Source organism: Coloeus monedula (assembly GCF_965178545.1).
Source record: "Coloeus monedula genome assembly, chromosome: 3".
NCBI classification, from domain to species: Eukaryota; Metazoa; Chordata; class Aves; order Passeriformes; family Corvidae; genus Coloeus; species Coloeus monedula.
Window position 1 is genome coordinate 34,477,538 of NC_138783.1, and position 24,086 is coordinate 34,501,623.

At 40.6% G+C, this 24,086-nt stretch overlaps 1 protein-coding gene across 5 annotated transcripts in view; it reads left to right on the forward strand.

Annotated features, from left to right (window-relative positions):
- The window catches only part of DLG2 (discs large MAGUK scaffold protein 2), a gene marked incomplete at both ends in the record, with an annotated part of 992,680 nt that overhangs the window by 355,041 nt on the left and 613,553 nt on the right, over positions 1-24,086 (forward strand). Inside the window, one exon of one of the 5 annotated variants that reach the window (XM_082277306.1) lies at positions 15,297-15,395. The exons of the other annotated variants lie outside the window; for them this stretch is intronic. Coding sequence (XP_082133432.1) covers positions 15,297-15,395 — 99 coding nt within the window. Of the gene's footprint in view, positions 1-15,296; positions 15,396-24,086 lie in introns of those variants that run through there. 5 annotated transcript variants of the gene reach the window in all.

A 24,086-nucleotide genomic window follows, 5' to 3' on the forward strand; every position in this document is an offset into this window, starting at 1 on the left:
TTTTCCTGTGGAAAATATGAGGCAATGCAATTTAATTTCTCTTCCAGTAAAGAGGAGTTTGCCATAGATTAAGAGTAAACATATGGAAACAATTCATTATATTCATTTGAGACAAAATCAGTTGCTAAATTAAGGTAATTTGTCAATCAACCTGACCCTTGAGTGTTTTCAGACTTAAAACTTGAAAGCAGTCACAACAGGGTACTTTGGCAAGCTACCTTTGCTGAAGAGGACGCTGGGTGTTTGAATGTCCCAGAACAAGACAGGAGTCAAGTCAGAGAAGCACAGAATCACAGAATCATAGAATAGGATGGGTTGGAAGGAACTTTTAAATGCCATCTAGTCCTGTGATGTTCAGGGACACCTCCAACTAGACCCGGCTGTTCAGAGCCCTGTCCAACTTGACCTTGAATGTTTCCAGGGACAGGGCATCTACTGTCTCTCTGAAGAACCTGTGCCAGTTTTACTGCTCTCTGTAAAAATCTTTCTACATCTAATCTAAACTGTGGCTCCTTCAGTTTAAAACCATTACCCTTCGTGCTATGTCCTTCTGAGCAAAGGATTAGTGATAAACCTGGAGATTCTGGGTGCCACTCCTCAGCCACCTCCTAGGACTTGTTTGCAATTCCTTCTTATGTATGAGGACCCATTTTGGTGAAAATCCAGTGTCAGTCTCTCCATGCTTCCATGTCAGTCTCTTTAGCTCCCCAGCTCTTTCAAAGGGCCTCATCCTCTTGCTGTACTTGTTGCATAATGTAAATTCACTCTTGGACTGGCTTTTGAAAGAAACATTCTGGGGCACATCCATGACACAAGAAATGCTAGAGAAGGAAGTGCACATTCTGGAAATCGTCCAGCACAATCCCAGGATGTTTAGTATCCTCAGATACACACAGATGAAACATGGATTTCTAGTGTCATGAAAACCCAAGATCAAGTGCTGTGAACTGTGGATGTGGCCTGAGTGAGTTGCAGGGCAAGAGCCTTGAGAAGTTTTCAGTATGAGATATGCTGAATTTCTTGGCCTGAGTTGGATGCAGTCGGACATAAATTTTTTGTAAGGGTCTAGAGCATGTCTAGAAATCATAAACTTAACTACAATCTTTTTTCATTATCTAGACAGTGAGTCTCACCGTGATTTAATTACTTAAGAATTTATCTGGACTCTTTAATTTCTACCTAGAGCCGGTGTCTAGGCCAATACCTGGTAGCAAAAAGTGGTGACCATCATATCTATAATTCAGAAATATCTTAAGAACCTTCTGGGTGACCACAAGTCCAACAGTTTCTTTGGTGATTTTTTTTCTCACTTGTAGAATGTTTCCTTCACAATCATTCCTTAAATGACTTTCATAGTCACCTATTCCATAACAATACATTAAACACAGGAAAAGAGGACATAAAATTTTCTCATTATTCCCATAAAGGAATAATTTACTTAACTGAAAAAAATGTAGCTGACACTCTAAGTAATGGTATTCTTGAGAATCAACCCTAATCTCCACTATGAAGCTATAAATGGGTGCTAAAGGCTAAGTAGATTATCCTAGGAAAGTCTCCTTGAAAGTCATTTAACAGCTAATCATATGTTAAGGTCAAACATTTCCAGTTTCTTTTGGGAGAGAAGTAGGCATCCCGCCTGATTTTCCTATTCTGAAACAATTTTAGGAGTATATCCAAATTCAAGGATTCTACAAATGCCCTCTGAGAAATACCCTTTCTCTGACATTTTTCCTGATTTTGATTTTATCTCAATTTGATTTGGCCAACATCTACCCCTAGACAACAGAAGCCTCACATATTTGGGAGAAGTAGGGTACATTGCTTTCTTTTTGTTTGGCTTACATAAAAGCCTGACTATGGCACCTACACTGCCCTAAAATAATTTTGCAACATGGTTAAGGGGGAAAGAGCACAGAGCTTTGGGACGTACAAGTGGACTCTGTTCAGTCTCCAGTTCAGTCCATCTTCATTGCTTCAGTCTCTTTAAGCTCTATACTAAAGATCATCTGAACAACATTTACTGCACTTCAGTGTGAAGAGAACCTAGGATAACCATCCTGAAAGTTTTAAGCAGTTCTGTGAGGGAAGTCTGCAGTCGGAGGAAGTGATTTGGGCAGTCATAGAGGTGTGGCTGGCACAACCTGTTTTCCATTTTAACTCACTTTTCCACACTCTGTAGTCATGCCTTAGGGGAATCATATTTCAAAATGAGAAGCTGAACACTATAACAGGGTGTGATTGCATCATGATATGTCTTGAAACCTATATTTTTTCTTTTCGTGAATGAAAGCACTTTCCTTCCAGAGTGGAAAGGAGCACATGAATGTAGGCAAGATGATGACTCACAGCTGTAAAATCTCTCACATGCATAACGTTCATGAGCATGAAGGCCTGACTGCAGTCAGCATGTGGCTGCAGTACTTGTAGGTGTGTACAAGCCAGCTGGGGCACTGAAAGTGCTTTTTCCGAGGCAGCCCGATGATGAGCACAGGCTGCAAAACCTGCTCAAGCAGCAGTGCAAGGCTTTGGGTGGCCAGCCTTTACTGGGTGATGGCTACCATGTCTATATTGCTTTGGCTTAAGCTAGCTTGTCTCCCCAGCTGGTACCTTTTTTTTTTTTTTTTTTTTTTGCACTGTTATCCTGTCTGGGACAGCTATATTTTCTAAGGTTTTGTTAAAATACATATTTGAGAAGTATGTTGGTCCTAACAATACACAAGTAAGAGGGAAAAGAGAGATTATGACTTTGAAGAGCTGTGAAGTGGAGCAAAGGGGAAGGGGAAAGAATGGGAGAAGAAGGATACCACTTCATTCCTTTTAACAGCAAATCACTCAATTCTTCACCCATTTTCCAGATGAAGGAAGGAAATAGGTAGTTTTCACATTATAGGAAGCTTTTAAAATGACATATTTAATCAACAGAGTGACCTTAGAAATCTGAAAAGTAAGAGTGGCATCCTCTGTCTTTGCTGAGGTGGAGGAAGGAGCTGGAAGAGCCTGCCAGGGTAAATGAGGATCAAACAAGCCATTCCAGACGGATGGATTGTTGTGTAAGACCACATTAAACCACACGGACTCTCCTGTCACACCGTGGGCTGGTCAAGGCAACAATGCTTGCTTATGTATTTGTTTATTTATTCAATTTACAAGAGACTTTGGTCAGCACACTCCCTTAGGGCACGTATAATAAAAACAGTACATCAATTAAATAGGGATGCTTACAGAATTGACAGAGTGCCTAACGAAGGACTTTGAATTCCTTCAGGCCTGTCCCTTTGGGGAATACTCAGCTTGTAGCTCTCACACATCTGGAAGGTTTGTAGGAAAAAACAGACTGCCTGAATACATGGATGTACCTCGAAACACAGTTTGAAGGACAACAGGAGCTGCAGCTGTTATCTTATAGCTGTAAGGGAAGACAATTTTCCAGTTTGGAACCCTACATGAGAGAAACTTGAGATTTTTAAAGCTATTTATGTACTACAATCAAAAGCAGGCCCTAGTGGGTGTTCTTACTTCCCCTGTTTTTTAATTTTAATTTCAAACTTGTTCAGCCTACAAGGGAAAATCCCACAAGGTACCAGAATGCATCTATCTAACTAAAAATCTGGGCCTTGGTAGAGTACTGATACAGCATCAACAACCTGGCAGAGGGGCAGCCTCTGAGATCTCTTTTATAGCTCTTTGGTCAAGCACACTTAAAGGTAAAAATGTGATGCTTATTAAGGATCTGCCATAGAACAAAAATAAGCCCTGAAGAAAATAAAGAGCAAACCAACAAAGATCTTGTACCACCCGGTTAACATCAGCTCCCAGCCATGTGGCATGTCCCACAGGTGTCCCTGCTTCCTAACTGTGTTCCTCATTTCTCATTTTGTAGAGTTAGGGTGGCCAGTGGCCATGGAAGGAGAAACTCAGGACGACTGTTCTGTTCTCCTAATGGCAGTTTTTGTAGGGTGGTGATGGGGGGTTTTTGTAGGGTGGTGATCCTGTTCCACAGGGTGTCCCATCTTGTCCTTCAGGTCATGCAGACTAAGTGGTCCTGGACAAGAAAAGTTTTATTTTCCTTTTCAAAAGCTGACTCTCTGCCAAACAGGTCCACAGGAATCCATGAGGAAGTCACAGCCTGTCTAGATGCATAAAAAGAAGCAGAGAGACAAAATCTGATTAAATCTGACTTTAGACTTTTCTTCTCAGATATCTTTAGTCATAAACGCCACCATTATCCTAAGGGTTAGTGATCTGGTGTGCCTGCTTTTTAGCATTTCCAACTTGAAATACCCCTGAGGTTGGCTTTTAAAAACAGATGTTCACTCTTATTTACAAGCACATTACAGATGTTCTGCACTGTCAGAGTCAGACAAATGTGTAAATGCACCAACAAAACCAGGCCAAAAGACTTTTAGTCCAGGCACCCTAAAATCATGGGCTACTTCTGCATCAGGTGACATTAGCTCAGCTTATTTTCTGCACCTGTAAATCTTGACAGGTGATGTTTAATTGCTGAAAGGGTGTTTGCAAAGATCAATTAGCTAATGCCCATAAAGTACTCTGCAGACATCCAGCACAATCATTGCTGGGGTATGGCATTCCTCTTCCTTGCCATGCTCAGTGGGAGCACTGTTGCTTTAAAAAGGGAGCTTGTCCAAGCTCTCCTCCTCCACTGGATCTAAGATGGATGCTCCTGCTGCAGCACAGCCTGTGAGCAGACTTTGCCCAGCCTGCTTTTTTTGTTTTTCCTGGAAGCTTGCTCCAGACAAGTCAGCTGCACTGCAGACTGAGCAGAAGCAGGAGGGCAGCTCTCCCCAGGTAAGCTACTACTGCCCCAAAGCTGCTCCTTCCCACACCTGGACGGGGCAGCACCAAGGATGCTGCCATTCCTGAGAATTATGGTCTTCTCCGTCTGTCTCTCTGGCTGACTCACAACAGCACTCAGCCAGGCAAGAGTCAAACTGCCCTGGGCCTGGGCTCTCTTTCACTCCTTTCCTGGCTGACTGGCATGAATTTAGTTATGAGGAGGACAGGGAGACTCCTGTTCCACAACCAAAGCTGAGCTTGTGCCTGTTCCTTTGTGTTAGCGTCACCTCTGTGGAGGCAACTCTGAATTAGGTGGGAGCTGCTTGTGGTACCACGGTCCTGGGGCCATGCTGTGGCTGGCAGCAGCCCCTTCAGCCCGTGCTGGCTGAAGAAATGGTCTTCAGTCACCACACAGAGCTGGGGGCTGGCTCAGGAGGGTTCTGCAGGTTCTTGTAGGCCTGCAATCACTGGGAGCAGTTTAAGCTCTGTTGGCTCCTTTCCCTCAAGAAACGCATTGATTTTCCACTGAGCTCCTCATCTGTGAAGCATTAAAAATGTCATCTGTAGAGGACTGCAAACTGGGCCCTCCAATAACCCTCTTAAAGTTTGTCTTTATTTCACCTTATTAGTCCCATGGACGCTTTAGAGGACAAATTTCCTCTGCATAATATCATTTTAGGAAGATCTTTCCTTTCTTCTTCCCCAGGGAGGTAGAGCACTGGAGGTAGGAGGCATTCCCAACCAACAGAGAGTTGGAAGTGTGCTTTTCCTTGATGTCTTCCATTTACAGAAGTGTTCCCTTTGGCCAACAGTGACAGACTCTTGTACCCCTTACTCCCAGGGACAGAGAGTGCTTGGGTGGTGCTGTCAGGGTGAAAAGTCCCTGCCTTGGCTTTTAAAGGCATTCTAAAAAGAGAAAGATGTTGTAAAGGGCCAGTGGTCAGTGCTGACCAGGAAGGATTGTTGTCACTAGCCCTGTGCTTCTCCCTCGGCATGCCCCAGCAAAGAGGGTCAAACCAGAACTGTGAGCACCAAGGGAGCTATGTGACTGAGAGTGCCTGGTCCAGAAGCTCCCATGAATGAGAGAATTGATAGAATTCCCAGGCAACCCAGAGTTAAACATGCTTCTCCTCCATCTGTTTTTTGTGACTGTCAAGGCTTTGCATCTTGTATTTAAAGCCATGGCAATGGGCATCAGCCCATGGAGGCAGAGAGGAGCTGTTATCTGTGCCACAGACAAAAGTAACACCCTTCCGGCTTTCACTGGGTAATCTTTTCTTTTCCTGCTGTGAAAACTGGTCAGGTTGCAGACAAAGACACATAGGAACTGTTGAGAGACAAAAAAATCTTTCAGAAATATTTTCCTTCCACCAGGTGGCACCTTTGTGTGGGTTGGAGTCAAGGGCATGTCTCCCTCCAAAAAGACGACTGTGGGCGTTGATGGCTTTTTTTCCTTGTTGATGGTGGTTGTTTCCCAGATGTGGGGTGGCTGTATTTGACAGAGGGATCTGAAATCTCTGTTCCCCAAGTTACACCTGAGGGGATCCTGTGTGTCCACTGTGTCCAGAGACAAGATCCATAGTCTGTTCTTAGCATGGTGAGGTTAGAAATGCCAGCAGAGAGCCAAAGTAGGTGCTGTCATACAGATGGTTTTGCTACAATTTTGGTGGAAAACTTGATGTAGAATTTAGCTGTGACTACAATTGCATCTCTTATTTGTGAGTTTTTCTTGGGTTTGGGGTTTTTTGTTTTTTTTTTTTCATGGAATGAGAATTTCATAGCTGAAAAACCATTAAAATGCTAAAAGCTGTGAGGATAGTGGCATTTGCCAGAAATGAGCACAGAATTTCCTGTTACAAGAATCTGAAGAAAATCACTGACAATCTTTCTGACTGCTGAGAAAATGCTCACTTTTAATGGCAACTGGGAAGATGGATGAATTTATATATAGAAAAAAATTGTAAAAAACAAAAAAATTCAAAATTCAAACATTTGGTAATCAGAACTTCCTGCTCTATATGTCAGGGAGAATTTCTGAGCAAAATAAAAACCTCACAGGGGAATCCAAAGGTGTTCTCCTGCTTCTAGCACATGTGGTGACAGCCTGGGTTCAACTCTGACATGGAATATGTGTCTGCTTCTCGCGGCCAGGATGCCTGCACCCTTAGCCAGAGCAAATCTTGAACACAATAATAAGGAGCAAGTAATGTAAGACTTCATAGTATAGGACTTAGATTTAGGCTTGGTCCACTTATTCTTTATTTATTTATTTATTCATGCCTGCAATTCTAGCTGAGTTGAATGATATTTTACAATCAGAATAACAGAATGTTTTCAAAATGCAAGTAATGTGGAAAATTCATTTCTCCAAAGTGCCAAAAAAGCCTGACCTTATAATGAATTCTGATGTATCATCGGTTTTATTTTTACTTGTGCTTTCATCAAGCACTTTTCCTTTATGCTTATTGTTTCTCTCTAAATAGTTGTACCATATGACACAAGAAATAAAGGCTGGGTTCTGGTGGTTCCTCTCTGAGGCTGCCAGCAGCAGTCTGAATGCCTCAGCACAAGAGATGGTTGTGGAGGCACTGGTTTTCCACTACAAGCCAGTTATGGGAACCACATTTGAAAATTAATCCAGGCCCTTACAAAATACTTCCAGGAAATGGTCAAGGTAATAGTAATTTTACTTGTGGGTTTTTTTTTTTTGGGGTTGTTCATTTGGTTTTGATTTTGTGATTTTTTTTTTTCTCCTAACTTTTATTTAAATCATGAAAGGACTTCACATGTGGCTCTTAAAAGTTAGATTCCTTGCTTGCCTTCAGCTGGGTATAGTCCCTATCAACTTCCCATCTATATGGGCCATTAATGATTACCAACATTTTAATTCTGTCTGATCCAAAGGCAGTACATGTATCTCCTCAGAAACCAGAGACATATTTCTTGAAACTGGATTTCCCCTTTGAAACTCTTTTTGGCAATGTGATGCTCTGTGCTCCAGCTAGCCAAAACCCAGGAAGAATTGCTTCCAAGTAATTTTTATTGAAGTCCATACCCTGAACACACCAGAAACTGTCAGAGGAATGGCACGTGTAAAGCTCAACATGAATAAAAGCAATAACATGAAGTACAAATATGAAGTGTTGCATGTAGTAAGGGATATCCAATTGCATGAATACCAAATGTGCATTGATTAGCCAGGAAGTAGGGAAGGGTGGAATTGTGTAAAAATGAATCCCAGAGTGAGTCTTAGTGAAAAAATGAAAGGCTGTTGCAAAGCTAATGTAAAAAACTTGGACTGTATTTAGAGAATTACTGTAAGTGAGAGATGGGAGGAATTATTCTGCAGGGCAGTGTCACTGTTTGGATGCACACTTTGAAAGGAATGGAGAGATTTTAGAGGAAAACACCAAGGACAAGAAGGGGTTTATAGTGTATGAGCTATGGTGAAGTTTGAAAGAATTAAGTAGAACAAGTTGGGATAATCAATGATCATCTTCAAATATATAAAAGCTGTTTTTATAAGAATGACTGAGTTCTACTGGGCTACAACTTTTCATAATGGAAAAGTGACCAGTTAGAGAGAATGTACAACTGGTTTATAAAGTCATGAGTGACATGGAGAGGATGAATAGAAGTTAACTGTTCCTTGTTCCTTCCATAGCAACATTTTGAGAAAGGTGATAAAGATATCAGGGCCAAGATTCAGAATTAAAAAAAAAAAAAAAAAGGTAGAATTGGAAGGCCAGAAAAACTTCTCATCAATGGATGCTGTGGAAGTAGAATGGATTCAAGGGGAGACAGGAAAACAAGTGGAAAATTCCTACTGCTTCTTACTGAGGGAGTCTCACTTGCCCACAGGAGGTGCGTGCAGAGCTGGTGACCACAGGGAGAGGACTGTGGCCAGGCTGATGCCTCCACTCAATGCATACAGCAAAGATGTCTGTGGTGCAATAAACTTCAGTACACATTGACAAACAGAGCTGGCCAGTTTAGCGCTAGCAGCAGGGTATCAACACAAAATTCCATGTAGACTAACCCCTCTTTTGTCCCAGCAGCCTGGGTAAATGCTGCAGCTCTTAGTCATTGGTGAGCTCTAGCATGTGGTGGCTAAACTGTTCATTTCAAGCTTTTTCAGATGCATGTGTGTTACATTATAAACACTTGAAAAAATCAGTAGGTCTACATAGTGACATTAAAGTAAGGCATATATTTTCTAAATATTCTGTGTGCATGTTTCTGCTCTGTGCCAGCGGGATCAGGCCTTTATTTTTCTTTAATTTGTCACAGAAAACCTTAAAAATGCTAATACAAGATATAAATAGGAATCTTCAGATAAGTGGAGCTGTTTTGTATCTGTTGAGGACTGGCAGCAATATGCTTCCTTTTTTCTTTCAAGCTGATATTTAATTAGTGTTTTTTCTTCCCCTCTCATATTTTTGTTATAAATTTATACCTGGCTGGAGATGTTCTTAAAAAAATTATATGTGGTTGGTGACTTTGTAGATGATTTAACAGAAATTATTTTCATAAATAATTCAGACAGTTTTTCACTAGTTACAAATGTAGAACTATGCTAGGAATGTGGCACTTCAGACTGTGTAAACACTTACAAACACGAGTACTTTTTGTAAGATATTCCCATTAACTTAAAAATCATTGTTACAGGATGGCATATTTAGAGATATGGGCATTTAATTGGAAGGCATTACCTCTATTTCCAGGTGGGGAGATTGAATTATATATTTTCCAAGCTGCCTACCACATCTGAATTCTTGATGCATAGGTTTTTTCCAGAGCATGCCTCCATGCTCCAATTGCAAGGTGCTTGAGGAGAACTTTCTGTCTCCATGTCCCTGTCATCTCTAGGTGAAGCAAACCAGGTCTCCACCAGCAGGGTCTGCTGTTGGCAGGAGCCAACTGGCAATTCATCCCTGTCTCCATACAGTGATTAGTGAAAATCAGCTGTCACAAGCCACCGTGTGAGATGGAGCAGCTGCTGCTCATGACAGTGGAATAGGTGGGTCCCAGCAGTCCCAATGACATCTCACAGAAGTAGCAAATCTGTCTCTACACAGCTGTCCCTGGAGCTTTCTGTTCCATCTCCACCCCAGTGGCCCTATTCATCTCCTCTTCATGGCAGGACCAGCCCAGACCTTATCTGGTCCTTGAGCCTCTGGACACACAAAAAATAGTTGCTTTATGCTCGTTTCTAGAAGTGTGCATGAAAAGTCAGTCTCATATTACCCCTTGGAACCAGTTCAAGCACAGTTTTGCACGAGGTGTAGAAAGAGCACAAATTAGCAGCTCCTGAGCTGGTATCTGATGATTGTGGGGTCGTTCCTGGGCAGACTTCCATGATATGTGCTCCCAGCCCGGACAGTGGGACTGTATTCTGGGCTGCATCAAGGGAAGTGTGACCAGCAGGTCAAGGAAGGTGATTCTCCCCAGCTACTCTACTATGGTGAGATGCCACCTGGAGTGCTGCATCCAGCTCGGGTTCCCAGAGAAGAGGAAAGGCTTGGACCCGTTGGAGTGAGTGCAGGGGAGGGTTACAAAAGTTATCAGAGGACTGGGATGTCTCTCCTGTGAGGAAAGGCTGAGAGTTTGGATTGTCCAGCCTGGAGAAGAGAAGGCTCTCTGGAGATCTTACTGCTGCTTTTCAGTACTTTAAAGTGGCCTATGAGAAAGATGGGGACAGAATTCTTACCAGGGCCTGTTAGGATAGAACAAGAGATAATGGTTTGAAACTAAAAGAGACTAGATTAGATATAAGGAAGATTTTTTTTTTCCCAATGAGGGTGCTGAAACATGGGCATGGGTTGCCCAGAGAGGCGGTGGATGCTCCATCCTTGGAAACATCCAGCGCCAGGTTGAATAGGGCTTTGAGCAACCTGATCTAGTTGAAAATGTCCCTGCTTATTGCAAGAGAGTTGTACTACATGACCTTTAAAAGTTTCTTCCAACCCAAACCATTCTATGATTGCTGTTCCAAACAGATTTTTCAAGCAAACTAATCCCAGGCATCTGATACTCACCAACAGACAAACATCAGTAAAATAAAGGCTTGACATCCTCACTGTATACCCCAAAGTGACCAGCTCATAGAAAGTGTAGACGTAGCTGAGGTTGCTGAAATGCTCTAAGTAGAGCCTCTCCAAAGACAGAACAGCTGTAAAAGCTTTGGTTTAGACTAGAGGTGTGAGACTGTTTTGTTCTTAAGGATTGTGTGAGACAATTGTGTGCAATCATTTCTATTTTGATGGGGGATCTTTCAAGTTTGTTTTATATTTGTGTTCTCTGGTTCTCTTTGCTGGTGGTGCAACAAGCCTTTTTGCTTTGTCTTTTATCTGATTCTTTGAGACGACAACTTCTCTTTAATCACTGTCAGAGACAGGTTCAGTTTTTAAGAGGTTTGATTAGTATTCAGGGACTTCAGAGAACAGCAACAAAGAAGACAGTTTTGAATTCTAACATAAGATTAGAAGAGAGTTAATGATCCTATACCTTGGGCAAGGGTTTATAGATTATTGTGATCTCCTGGTATCTAATGGATGATGTAAAGGTTAGTGGAATTTTTAATGGTATAGCAATGGAACAAAAAAGTTGAGTAGTGAAAACAGGGAAGGGGAAGTGCATAAATCTGTACTATAGTACCAAAAATTAAGCAATCTTGTCAACAGAAACAGCAGAGAATTGAGAAGTCCTAAAATTAAACATCCTAAGATAGTCAAAGGTGAATACCTAAAAATTCTTTGTGACTCTCCAGGTCTTTTATTTTTACTTATATTGGTCTTCTTGTTTCTCACATGATGTGTCAGATGCAAAGCTAAGCATTGCTATTTGAAACAGCTCCAGTACAGGAGGAGATATATACACATTAAGTGAGGAATTACCATGCAAACATGATCATAATACTTTCTGAAATGCGACTCAGTTGCTCCAAGTTAAACCATCCATTTCCACAAAATGGTGCACTATGAAGAGCAGACAGACATCTTTGGGAAACCTGGAGCTGAAAGGTTGGCAGCTTCCAGAGAGGCTGGTAGAGGAGGAGAAATCTTATCAGACAGTGACTGTGAGCAAGTAGCTGGATCAATGAACTCAAGTCCGAAGAAGGCTGGGGGGCTCAAAAAACTGATCTGTGGACTCTTCTTCATATGGTGGCACCCACCCAGTATGTTCTTCTGTGTATCCTCTTAGCATAAAAATGTGGACATAGGTTTTCCAAGAATCCTTGCTCCTGCAGTATGACTGTGATTTAAATGTGTGTGTGATGAGTGCTGCTGTGGAAAAAAAAAAAAAAATCTCTAAGCAAATGTTTTCTTATGGCATTTTTCTATATGTGATTGTCACTTAATTGAAATAAATGTCTTGGCCAATTGTGACATGAGTTATTATTCAGATCTGTCACTGGAATAAATCTTCCTTTTCTGAGATTTTTCCCAAATGACTGTGTGTCAGGTAACTGTTTTTCACTTGAAAGCAACGATTAGCCGAAATGTGAAGGGATGAATTTTGTGCTTTGCAAAATACTTGGGTGCTTGCTGTTTGGTGCATCTTGACACTGGAATGAAATCACAGGTGAAACCTGTTCTGGTTGAAAATCTGCAATAGTGGCAGGGGAAGAAATGCAAATTTTAATGAACAGATATGTCTTCCCTTTTGAAGGCATGAGCCAGCTGAATGCAGTAAGATTGAAATGGTCCAAGAGGCTAAATGGCTGATTGTCTTCCCCTTCTTTGAAATCTGAATTTGGAAATAAATGCAGGTGATTTTAATTAGGCCATATGCATATTAATCAGAAATCACATTTGTGTGATCGAGTCCAGTTTTCAATCAGGGCATCGTCTTTAAAACATTGAAAAGTACAGATGTGATGCATTCTCCTCTTAGAAATGCTAATGATTAGTACAGATTGGGAATTACTGATCACTGAAATTTCTAAGATGGGTGGCTATTAGAACAGCCAAAATAGTTTAATAGCACAGTTTTCTGGCATTTTATAGTAGTGCCTCCTAAAAATATTGCCATGCCACCCCCATCCCAAATTAATGCTTCCAAGGCCAGTGATGTAGTGTGCTCACACCTTAAGGTTGCACTGTGATTCATGTTTTAATGATAGTGGCTGCTGGCTGTAACTATGGAATGTATTGTCATGGAAACTACGCTTTTCTATATTTACACCAGTGCTGGTTATGTGAGAGACAGTACTTGAAAGAAAAATCTGTATAATATATAGCTTAATAACAAGACAGGCAAGCTAGGAATAAACAGATCAAAGATTCAGCGATGTTACAGCTGCTGTTTGTCACCACAGTACATTTCTAAACAGGCTCAGTCGCTGTTCCAGAGAAGTACTGCTGTGATGTCACTTTGTGCCCATGGGACACACAAACTTAGGTTATTGAACAGCTGAGTGATGGGCATCCATGAGTGAGCTCCCATGGCACGTGGGCTCATGTCCAGGCTGATCGGGGGGGAAAAGTATCAGCTGAGTGAATCGAGGACACTGGTTTGTAAGGGCTTGTTATTTGCAAAAAAGAAATTGTCAGAAATGGACCTGGGTTGTAACTCTAACTGTGGAGCAGCTCTATCTGCCACTTCCATCTAGAAGCTACTGTAATTTTACTGAGTTTGGGCTCTTGTGCCCAAGTGCGAAGAGTGCTAAGTTCAAAAATAGAGTGAGGAAGAATAATCATAAAACATTATTCCAAGATGAAATTTAATTGCACACAAAATTTGGATAAAAATGAAGTTATTGTATGGTGCAAGAGTAAGAACAAAGCTGTTTAAGAAATTGGTTCTTTTATAGTTTTGAACTTTGCAAGGGTAAGTTATACTGAAGAAATTCTACTTAAAGTATAGCTATATGCATATATGCAACACACACACACATGTAGCTATACTTAAATAAACATAAAATCTTAATAGAAGAGGTTGCCTAAGTTGGGGTCTGCAATCTCAGGCAGCTTTTTAAAAAAAATTCTGTGCTATTCATCCTCTGTACTGCTTGATCTGGCTTCACACCGAGACCTCCATTTGCCATTTTCTCTGTTCTGTTGTATAACAAATTTCTACTTCGGGTTTATTACAGAAAACTGTTTCAGTTAAGAACTTACTTGCGATTGCCAGGGAGACAAGCTGCTCTCATTTCTTTAGAAAGAGTTTCTAATTTGATGGGCAGAGCTTAGTGAGTCACAGAAAAGCAGGGTCAGGGCACTGTGAAACAACTGCTTGGTTTACTTTGCTATCAGCTGTGAAATCATTAAGGACATCACTTTACTTTCCATATCATAGCCTTTTCATTTTGTATGTGTGTGTCTGCCATGACCAAGCCTAAACCTGGAGGATACATTAATCCTACTTTTGATATAAATAATCCTCTTAAAAAGCCCAGCTAGTGATTTGCTCATCCAAGTGCTTTATTATGCATTTTCAGCCAGTGTTGCTTTAACTGAAGGAGCAGCGACAGCTGTAACAGAATCCAAACCAGCGTTATGCTCCCAAACTTCTTTAATTATTGCTTTTCTGGTTTACAGCAAGATGTTTGCAGGTTGCAGGGATAGCAGTACTAGCTGGAGTCAGTAGCTACATTGCCTCCAAAGCAGAGTTTAAAGAGGGTTGAGTTTTTAGCTTCATGCTGGTGCATTTTCCATGTAACTTCATATCTTTATTCAGTGTCTCCTGCAATCCTTCAACCTGTCTATTTGTAAATTTGTGCCTGGAGAAAGCTCCCATGTGGCAAGCCAGGATTGGATAAATGTTGCTTGTATTTCTCTTATTACAAACTCCCAGCATCTGTGATTTTCAGCTCTGAGTACAGTTTGTTTCCTGCTGAGATTCATCTATTTGGGGAAAGCAAAGGTCATCGCTTCTCCGGAGTTGCGACTGATTTGATTCTTTTTCATGGGGAGGCGCTGGGAAGGGAATCCTTACTGGAATGCATATTGATAAAGGCTGAGGATCCTGGCTTCTTAGATAAGTCATTTTTTTTTCTCTTCTCTCCACACTATGACTATGTATTGCAGCAACTCACTGGCTTTTTACCAAATCAGGAGCTGCAGTATTTTTCTTCCGATGGAATAATTTCAGCCCACTTCAGCTAGCATGACAATCTTATGTGATTGTTATGAGTAGGCGTTTACATCCTTTTACATGCTAATACTGCCACACCTGCTAGTCCCCCTCATTTCCATTTCTCTCTCTTTTTTTTCCTTTTTTTTCCCTTTTTTTTTCTTTTTTTTTTTCCCCCGATGTAAGAACTAATTTCCCAGAGGAAGGGAAATCCTGAGATCTGTGATCATTGTTTCATCGTTGATTCACCAACAAAGAAGGGGATGGCTGAATGGGACCCAGGTAGAGATTCAAGCAGGCTGCTTCTGACCAGCAAGAGGAAAGCTAGCTGTTGAGCAGCATATGTTGCCACTCCATGTGCTGTGTTAGCTACTTGTTTTCAGCCTTCAGTAGGCTGCCACTACTGCAGCACTAAAGGAATGTGCCCTATTGTTAAAAATCCTGACTGCTTTACACCAATGATTTGCCACTGCAAAGTTGCATGCACCAACAACACTTTATCGTTGATGTTTGGATGCAAGGTAGGATGTGGTTAATGTATTTAAATGCATGCTGTAACTCCTGTGAATATCTGTGCTGTTTAATTTCGTGTCTGACTAGAGATTTCAGTGCAAATTGCGATCCGTTGGCTATAAATTAGGGCTTACAGCCGGCATGTTTTAAATGTTAGGGGGGGAAAAAAAATCAGAAGCAAAGCTTTCTTATTTCCCAGGGTTATACGAGTAGAGATTTACACGGGAGAATAACGGATTATGAAGCATTTGTTTTAGAGTTGATTGTATACTTAGCTAACAGTGCTAAGATTGCTAAACCACTGCTCTGCTATTTGCCTGGCTTTATTGATTTGGATGTGTAAACTGTTATTACAAAAACACAATCCAGCAAGACTGAATGTATTTTTTTCCATTTATATTGCTGACATGGTTTTTAACCAGAAGAGCAATACTGAAGTATACAACCCTGCACTTTTCTGTAAGACTGAATAAGTAAGCTCCCATTTTTAGGTCCAGAGGAATATCTTTAAGTAAGTGTTTTCTTCTACGGACTGGACAATCATTTAATTTTCCATTTAAAGTTAAATCATAAGGTGGCGCAGTTAGCCAGAGAAGTTTTTTCCTGGCTGTGTAATGCTACCCATCCCAATTTTTTTAACAGTGGTGTTGGATTGGACTGTATTTTCCCCCATATACATCCTGACTTGACATTTGAGTATAACTGCTGTTTGTTATTTTACTGAAATAATTCTGAAGTGATGGCTTGTTTTCAAAACTTATTGTCTTTGGGTAAAAAGTTTGGTTCTTGGATCACTGGGTCAATCATAATGATCTTACAAGGGGGTCACATACTTTGTCCCATTCCTTTTCCTTGCTCTCCTTAAATACTGGATCATATTAAAACTGTTCCTCTATGTCTAAATAGAGTAGGAAATGAGCAGTTATATATAAAAAAAAAAGTAGTGTCAGTAATTACTTAAAGTCATTAACTTCATACTTGAATGTTACTAATCCTCAAAAATAGCTAAGTTAAAAAAAATCAAATTTTAGTTATACAGTCCACAAACTAGGGAACACAGGATGTTTTCTGAGTTCCTATGTGACAGAGTAGCCTAAGTAAAATGAAAAGACTTTATGAAATAGGTTACAGATGGCCCAATGCTGCCTAAACGTATATCAGCTAGAAGTGAATGACAGATCATGTATTGCTTCGTATAATACACTAACTCAAACTTGGTTATAGTCAAACACATACAAACTCTCAGTCTGCCTTCTGCTTTTCTTGTAACTATGGCCTGCCTACATGTCTGGTTACTCGAGGCTTTTTTGAACTAAAGTTTCTTGTTTGTTCCCTTCTGTTTTAAATAGGCAAAAATATGTTCTATTAGTGAAAGGGTTATAATTTAATTGCTGTGTCACGATGCCACTAGTGATATAAATAGCATCAAGAGTTTGTCAAATTAGAAGCTTTCTTTAATTTGCATTATTTTCATAAGAAAAAAATGATATATTTTTTTACTTTAACTTTCAAACCTTAAGTCCTCTTGTTTTCAAATGTTAAATTCCAATTAATAAAGGTGAATTGTTAGTCGGGGGAAATTAAATGCAAGCCACCCTTCCACAAAGGTAGGCCAGTGGCCTTGGGACTAAGTATCCAATTTGTATTCCTGCCTGTAAGCATGATTTTCAAAGGATATTCTTTGATGCACTTAAGTTGTTTCGAGATTTTCAGATCCTGTTAGGAGGAAGCAAGAGAATAAAAGTCATAAATTTCAAACTTTTTTTTCCTCATCTTTTAGTGCTTCAGGCTCATTACATTAGTCACAGCCAATGTTTTATCTTATTGTGGTGGTGTATGAACTACTTTTCAAATGAAAAGTGGATGTGTGGTATAGTGATCATTTTCAGAGAGATGAGAAGGAGCACGAATGAACTTATTTATCTTGGGCTGGTTCAACATGTGTCAGATTAGTACCCTTTGATACCACCATCAAGCATGCATGAATTACACTGGTAAATGTACAGAATATCACCTCACTTCAAGTACCTTTTTCTCATTTCTCCTTGTTCTGCAGCCTGTATATGAATCCACGACTTTTTGCTTTGGTTATATTTCTAGATTTATAGGTGCAGATCCATTGTTAACAAGCAAAGAAGTGTGAATAAGAAGTGAGACTCTTTTTAGGAAATGTTTTAGTCATATGGCATGAAGTCATGGATCTAAGCATGCTCATAATATTATGACTTCTAGAATCATGTGGCTCTTGAACTCAGGAAAGAGTGTAATAGCCTGAAATGATGCTTTATATTCTGGTTACAGAGGAGAAAATAAGTCCTCAGAATATAAAATCTAGATAGTGGAATAGACAACAGAGGAATGCAAAATACAGGCAAGTATCTCCAAGTGCCAAAATAACCAGGTCATGTTATTAACTGACTCCTTTCAAAAAGAGAGGGCAAGTTGCAGTATTGCTTACACTTGTGATTTACAGTTTTTAATTTTAAGTTTGTGTTACATACAGACTTCTTTTTCCTATGGGCAGTGAGTGAGAGAAATGCACTGCCTCAGAATCATCACACCCATGCACATTTTATCTGCTCCTCATGCAATAGTTTTACAGTCTTCTCATTCCTAGCAGGTGGTGCCAGGGAGTTAGTTCAGTGGGGCAGGAAGAGGGTGCACATCTTTCCACACCGTATGTTGCAAAGAAGGTCATGGAGGAGCCCTCACTGTGCCTGCAGGAAGCTTTGCTTGTCAGCTTGATTTCCTGCAGTTTGATAGTTGTTCTTGTCCTGGACCTTTCCTTTCAGTGATGTCCAGTTTTGTAATCCTTGACCTTGAAATTGCAAAGAATTCAGAGCAATGTAATTTGAAGGACAGGTCAGTTACTGCCTGAATTGCCACGATTGCACTTTAACACATTTGAACACTTTTTCAATTTCTAGTAGGGAAGTACCCATGTTCCCATCACAGCAGTACGGAGCTGAAGCAGAAGGAGGATAAGCAGGTTGTAAAACATGGCCCTCAGGTGCCAGGAGGTGCTTTGCAGATCTGTCTTAGCAGGGTTAGCACATGAATGCCTATTCCCTGAGTCCATGAGAAGCTCCACAGCTACCGGACAGATTCATGTGCACAGACTGAAGGAAGCCTTGTGTGTAAGGCAGACCCACGTTCATGGATCTCTATTGAGAGGAGTGCACAGGCACATATCAGATTCTCACTGAAGATGCTGAAACTTAAATGCATGCTAGAATGTCAGTATGTGCTTACTCACTTTGCTGAATTGTTTGTTCAGTATTGCAGAAGAGTTATCTCCTGGCTCTTAATATCCTGTTCATTTTGCTCTTATTAAGAGTGCCGGGAAGGGATTTCAGGTTGACTGACATGTTTCTTAAATTATATTTCAGCTGCAGTTCTGACTCTCAAATGGAAGTGTTGTTCTGCCTTACCTCTTTACTTCTATATATATTGAAAATAGATATTGAGGAGATTCCATTGACTTCTCTGTTTGTTGACCTTGACCAGCTATTTTGATTAATCCTACTTTCCTTTTGATTTAGGTTTATTTTTATATCTGTCCTAGCATAATTTAATTTCTTTTTAAAGGGATAAGATATACTTACCTCTCTTCCCTGTCTCCTTTCTTTCTTCCTAGCACATTTATCACAACCTGTCCTCCAGCAAAGTAGGTGGTTTTGGTAGGTTTTCTCCTACTGTTTCTCAGTTTTAGCTGAAACAATCAAATAATGACCTATTCCACTACCCAAGGTGATCATGCAAGTAAACCCACTTGTTCCTTCAACTGCCAAAGTGTCTGTGTTTTGAAAAACTATTGGAATGCAGAAGATTTTATTATTAAAACAAACAGTAAGTGGCATTACTGAATACCTTGACATTCATATTTATTATTTTTATCATTATCAAACTGTTAGAAAACTAGTAGTTTTCTGTACTGGTGTTTAGTCTCTTGAACAAACTCTGAGATGTCACTTAGTTCTTAATTGAGAATATTCTCTATATTGTCATAGTCTAGACCTGGTTATTGTACCGAGCAGCCTCTTGAGATGACAGGAAAGCACTTCTCCAACTGGGTATGATACACAGCAGACCTGCTCAAGGCCTTGCATGCTTTAGCTTCTTGATCTACCCCCATGAACTCAAGTGCAATGGATGCAACTAGATAGAGCACTCATTCAAATTCCAAATGTTTTTTTGAAAATAATCTCCCAGCCCTGCCCATGTGTCGTGATTTATTTTGCATTATGGAGTAGGCTTGGGGTGTGGAAACAGGATGCTTTTTTGATGAAACTAAGCAGAAAGATTCATTTCAGAAACACACCTAGTATTCTGCAAAATCTTACATGTATTCAGTTTATAAAAACAGACTAACACTATTTTAAAGTAAAACACAAAACAGGTGTGATGCTGTGATTGAGCCCTTCTTATCAGCTCTTCATTCTGTGGATCCATTCCTGCTGCATGATGATGTGTATCTAACATCTTACTCCACTGACATATTTAATTTGATTTTTGGGGGACCAGAAGTGGAGAGATGCAAAAATACAACATATTCATGGTCATGCTGACTTCTCTGATCCATTTACAGAGACTGGTATATTGTATAGGGTTCCAGAATCCTCTGAAAGAGTTTGCTGCCTATTCATGGACAATCAGCAGGGTAAGTCAGCTGGAACATTGCTGCCACTTGCTATGCATAATACTGACAGTGGCACTGAGAAACCTACTTCCACATTATTCTTATTAGGCTACTGTGGTGTTTAAATAAAAATGCTCAGCAATAGAAGGAGCTGCAGAAGAGATGCAGGATTGCCACTGGCAAGAGGCTCTGAGTATGATCACTTGAGTCACAGAGGATTTGTGCATTAATGCACAATGCTCAAGGCAGGGAGAGTTTTCTTCTCTGGATTGCATTTATGCAAGCTGGACATGGGGTATAAGCCCAAGCACGCTTACGTGGCTGTATCTTTTTATTTCTGTCAGGCATTCACTAACCCCCTGCTCTTTAACACTTCTGGCTGAAGAGGAAGTGATAGCTCTCCAGCAGTTCCTGCCCATCATCAATGAGTGTGGGAAAAGAACTACACATTTCACTCAAAGGCCACCAGCCTGAGGTCTTCTGAGGCCCGAGTAGCAGTTTATAAGGCCCTTGGACCCTGTCAGGAACTCCTCCCAGCATTAAAAAATGTATAAAGTGGATCCTACTCTTCAGAACTTCTTGTCCCCCACCCCTGAGGAGCATTGAGAGGAGCTCTGAGCAGACTGTGACTTTCTAAATGATCCTAGGTTTGTTACCTTGAACTCAGCATGGGTACTGCAGAAATCAATATTACAGGAGACACAGGATGGCAGAAGCCTAAGGAGAGGTAAGAGGCAGCAGCAGGATGGTTCAGGTGGGGCAGGTGGGGTAGGTGGGGTAAACATGTGAGGAAGGATGTTGCAGAGACAGCAGCTTAGGGGTAGGATGAGAAGGCAGTGGCCTGGGCAAGGGTCCTGAGGAGGCAAGCAGAAAAGGAAGCTGGTGAGGTCTGGCTAGATTGTAAATGGGAAAAAAAAGTTGTATCATGAATCTTCTGAAAGTTTGGGCCCATGCCCTCAATCACACAGTATTTACTCAATCACTGGTTAGGGAATGCAAACAGGGGTTACCGTTTTCTCTTTTTTGAAATGAGTTCACTTGCCCACTGGCACTGGCCAACATCTTGGAGGGAAATGCTGAGGTATTTTTGGAAAAGCATCAAGATAAGATGTTAAAAATATTTGTGTTTGTGTGTGAGTACTGTGTCTCACTTTCTGCCACTGTCCTGCCCACAAGCTCCCTGTACACTGTGACAGAGATGGGTGGCTGGTGGGAGATTCCCTGAGACAGCTTAAATTAAGAAAACAGTACTAAAAGTGTTGGGGTTTTTTTTATTAAGGTGTCTTGTTTTGTTTTTTACAAGTTTTATATACTGGAAGGAAGTTCTGTTGAAGGTGAGATCCTCAATCCCTACATAATTTTGAATCAGTGGCTTTTTCCCCACATTTTGCCTGAATATCTTCTTCCAGCTGCTGTCAGCAGCTGGGCAATGGACCGAATGGTTCACAGTGCTTGCTATCAGAATCATAGGATGGTTTCTGTTGGAGGGGACCTTAAAGTATCACCTAGTTCCTTCCAGTCCCATCTTGTTGTCATGCTTCTGTCATCACAAGAACATTCTCTGGTAGTGCAGCACTGGAGTCTGATTTTCAAATTACTTAAAATTCACCTGGAGCTAAAGGACACTGTGAATGCCCTCTGTACTGTACCTTTGAACATACAGCCATAGTGGGAAATGGGTTTCTTTTTTAAGCTGGCAATGAAGAAGAGCTGATTGTTGTGGTTCATACGTACTGCAATAAAGTTTACCTATGGAAAAAGTAGGGCAGGAGGAACATAGCTAAGGGTTACTGAGCATTTTGAAGGAGAAGTTCAGAGTTTTTTCAGACACTTGTTTTTTTAAATATATTTTTGCTTTAAATTATACATAATAATTACATAAAATGAGGTACTTTCAAATAGAAATTACTTGATGCTCAGCTACATGAGCCGCTTGATTTTGCAAACTAATTATTGACTAAGAGAGGGATATATATAGACATTCATCTTAGCTGTAAGAGATGTCATAGAAGAGAATGGTGATAAAGAAGTGTTATATAAATATATTTAAGTGATAATAACAATAGAACTGAAAACTGTCACTGAACAGTTCTCCTGATCTTTGAAAAGTAGCTTTTATATTTCCAGTGTACCTGTCAGTAATATTCTCATTATTAAAATATAAATATTTATTGCTTTCATTTTTCTGATTGTACTTCCTTCAGCTTTAAGCATTTGCTGTAGTATTTATAAACATGAAGGACAGGATTTTTGAAGAGAGAGTGGGTGGGGGTTGTGCTGAGTGTAATGGAAACCTGAATGAGAAGAAAGATTACTTATGGGAATTCCTTAGACTCCCTGTAGAAGTTAATGATCTATAATCCCAGGAGAGATGGCACAGAATGATCTGATGAAGTATTAAGGCAGTTTGCACTATTCTTTTGAGTCACTCGGCTCTTGAGTGTACTGAGAGTATCATTGGAAAGTAAAAATCTTCACCCAACTTCAGTGAGGAATTGCACCCGTTAGCTTCTCTAATGATCCCCACCAAGGCAGAAAAACAGGTTTTCTGGGACACTGTCTGACTCTCAGTAAACAGGAAAGTTTTTTGTTTTTCCTCAAACTGGCATTTCAAAAACCTTGATTCTGATAATCCTGACATGTCATTGTGGGGAGATTTCCTTTAGGAGATGCTGACAGCTGTTCACTGTAATTAAGATGGAATATGCCAAATATGGATGTTCAGAAAGTTGTAAGGTGCTGTCAGCACCAAAGTTCCCACAATGAATCACCTGGAGGCTCTGTAGATGTGTGTAATGTGGTAAAGAGCCTGTCCCAACACACGGTTGCCTGAGAAGGAATGTAGACACATCATTTGTTTGCAGGATGTGAGCTCATCCCCTATGGAAACAGAACTGTAGCTGCAGGCCTTGGACCAGCTGCAAATATTTAAAGTATACCTGTATTTCTAAGTAAAGGAGGACTAATGATTGTACTCAAATACTCAGCTCCTGACATTCTATACTGAAAAATTGTTCGATTTTTTCCTTGGCTGAATTTGGGGGTTATCCCAAGGTCTTTCAAGACAATTTGTAGACATGGCTTGGAGGATTGTTCATTCCAGGAACTTCCAAAAGGGAGTATAGATGAGACTGCAACAGGGAAGATTACTTGCAGCCTACAGCCAAACCTCCTGCCTCTATCTTCAAACACCTCCCACCCCTGCCCTTTGCCTTTTGGTGATATTTGAGGGTGTGAAACACATCTTGGATTGATTTATTAAAAACACTACTTTAGTAGCAACATGGATGTGGGCCTCTCTCAACCATTTGGCCTGAGAACCAAGGGTCATGCTGAGAAGCAGAGGGGTTTAGCAGAGTTGATGTAGCATAAGGTCTCAATCATAATTCAACAACTTGGATCTTGAAAAATCTAACCAATAGGTCAGATTTAATCTAACCATAATAGCTCTGTCAGGCTTGGTTCATCTGGACCTGTGACCACCATGCATGTGACAGTCCACCTGAAATATAGCCAGGTATGCTGGGTTAGAGGTCCAAGCCCAAAACTGTGAGAAACTTGCACTGAATTCAGTGAAAGAAAAGAGACCCTGTGTCCAGCACAGAGGTGCTCCACCCTTAAATACTTCCCATCTTAGCTACATACAGTTAACCTTTACCAGCCACAGGTGCTTCAAGTAAGAGAGGAGTTTAAATTCAGTGAATTAAAAGGTTTCATAGCTAAAAAAGGCATTTAAATTAGTAAATGCATTCTTGCTTACCACCTTATAAGGCTTATAGCAATGCCCTGTGAACAACATGTTGTTAAACTGTGTTAGTCCTGGCCCTTGCACTGTTCATGAGAGGTGTTGTCAGCTTGCAGTGAGATGACTTGAAATTTGTAGGCATCCCAGGGAAACCCCAGTCTGTATAAAACATAGTTCCATAACAGGGTAGTCACCTCTATAAAACATTGAGAAAATAGTCTGTGCCAGAGAGGGTTCTGTGACCTTGATTTAGGACAGGGAATGGAAACTCCTTATTTCTATTCCTGGCTCTCACATAGAATTCCTGTTGTG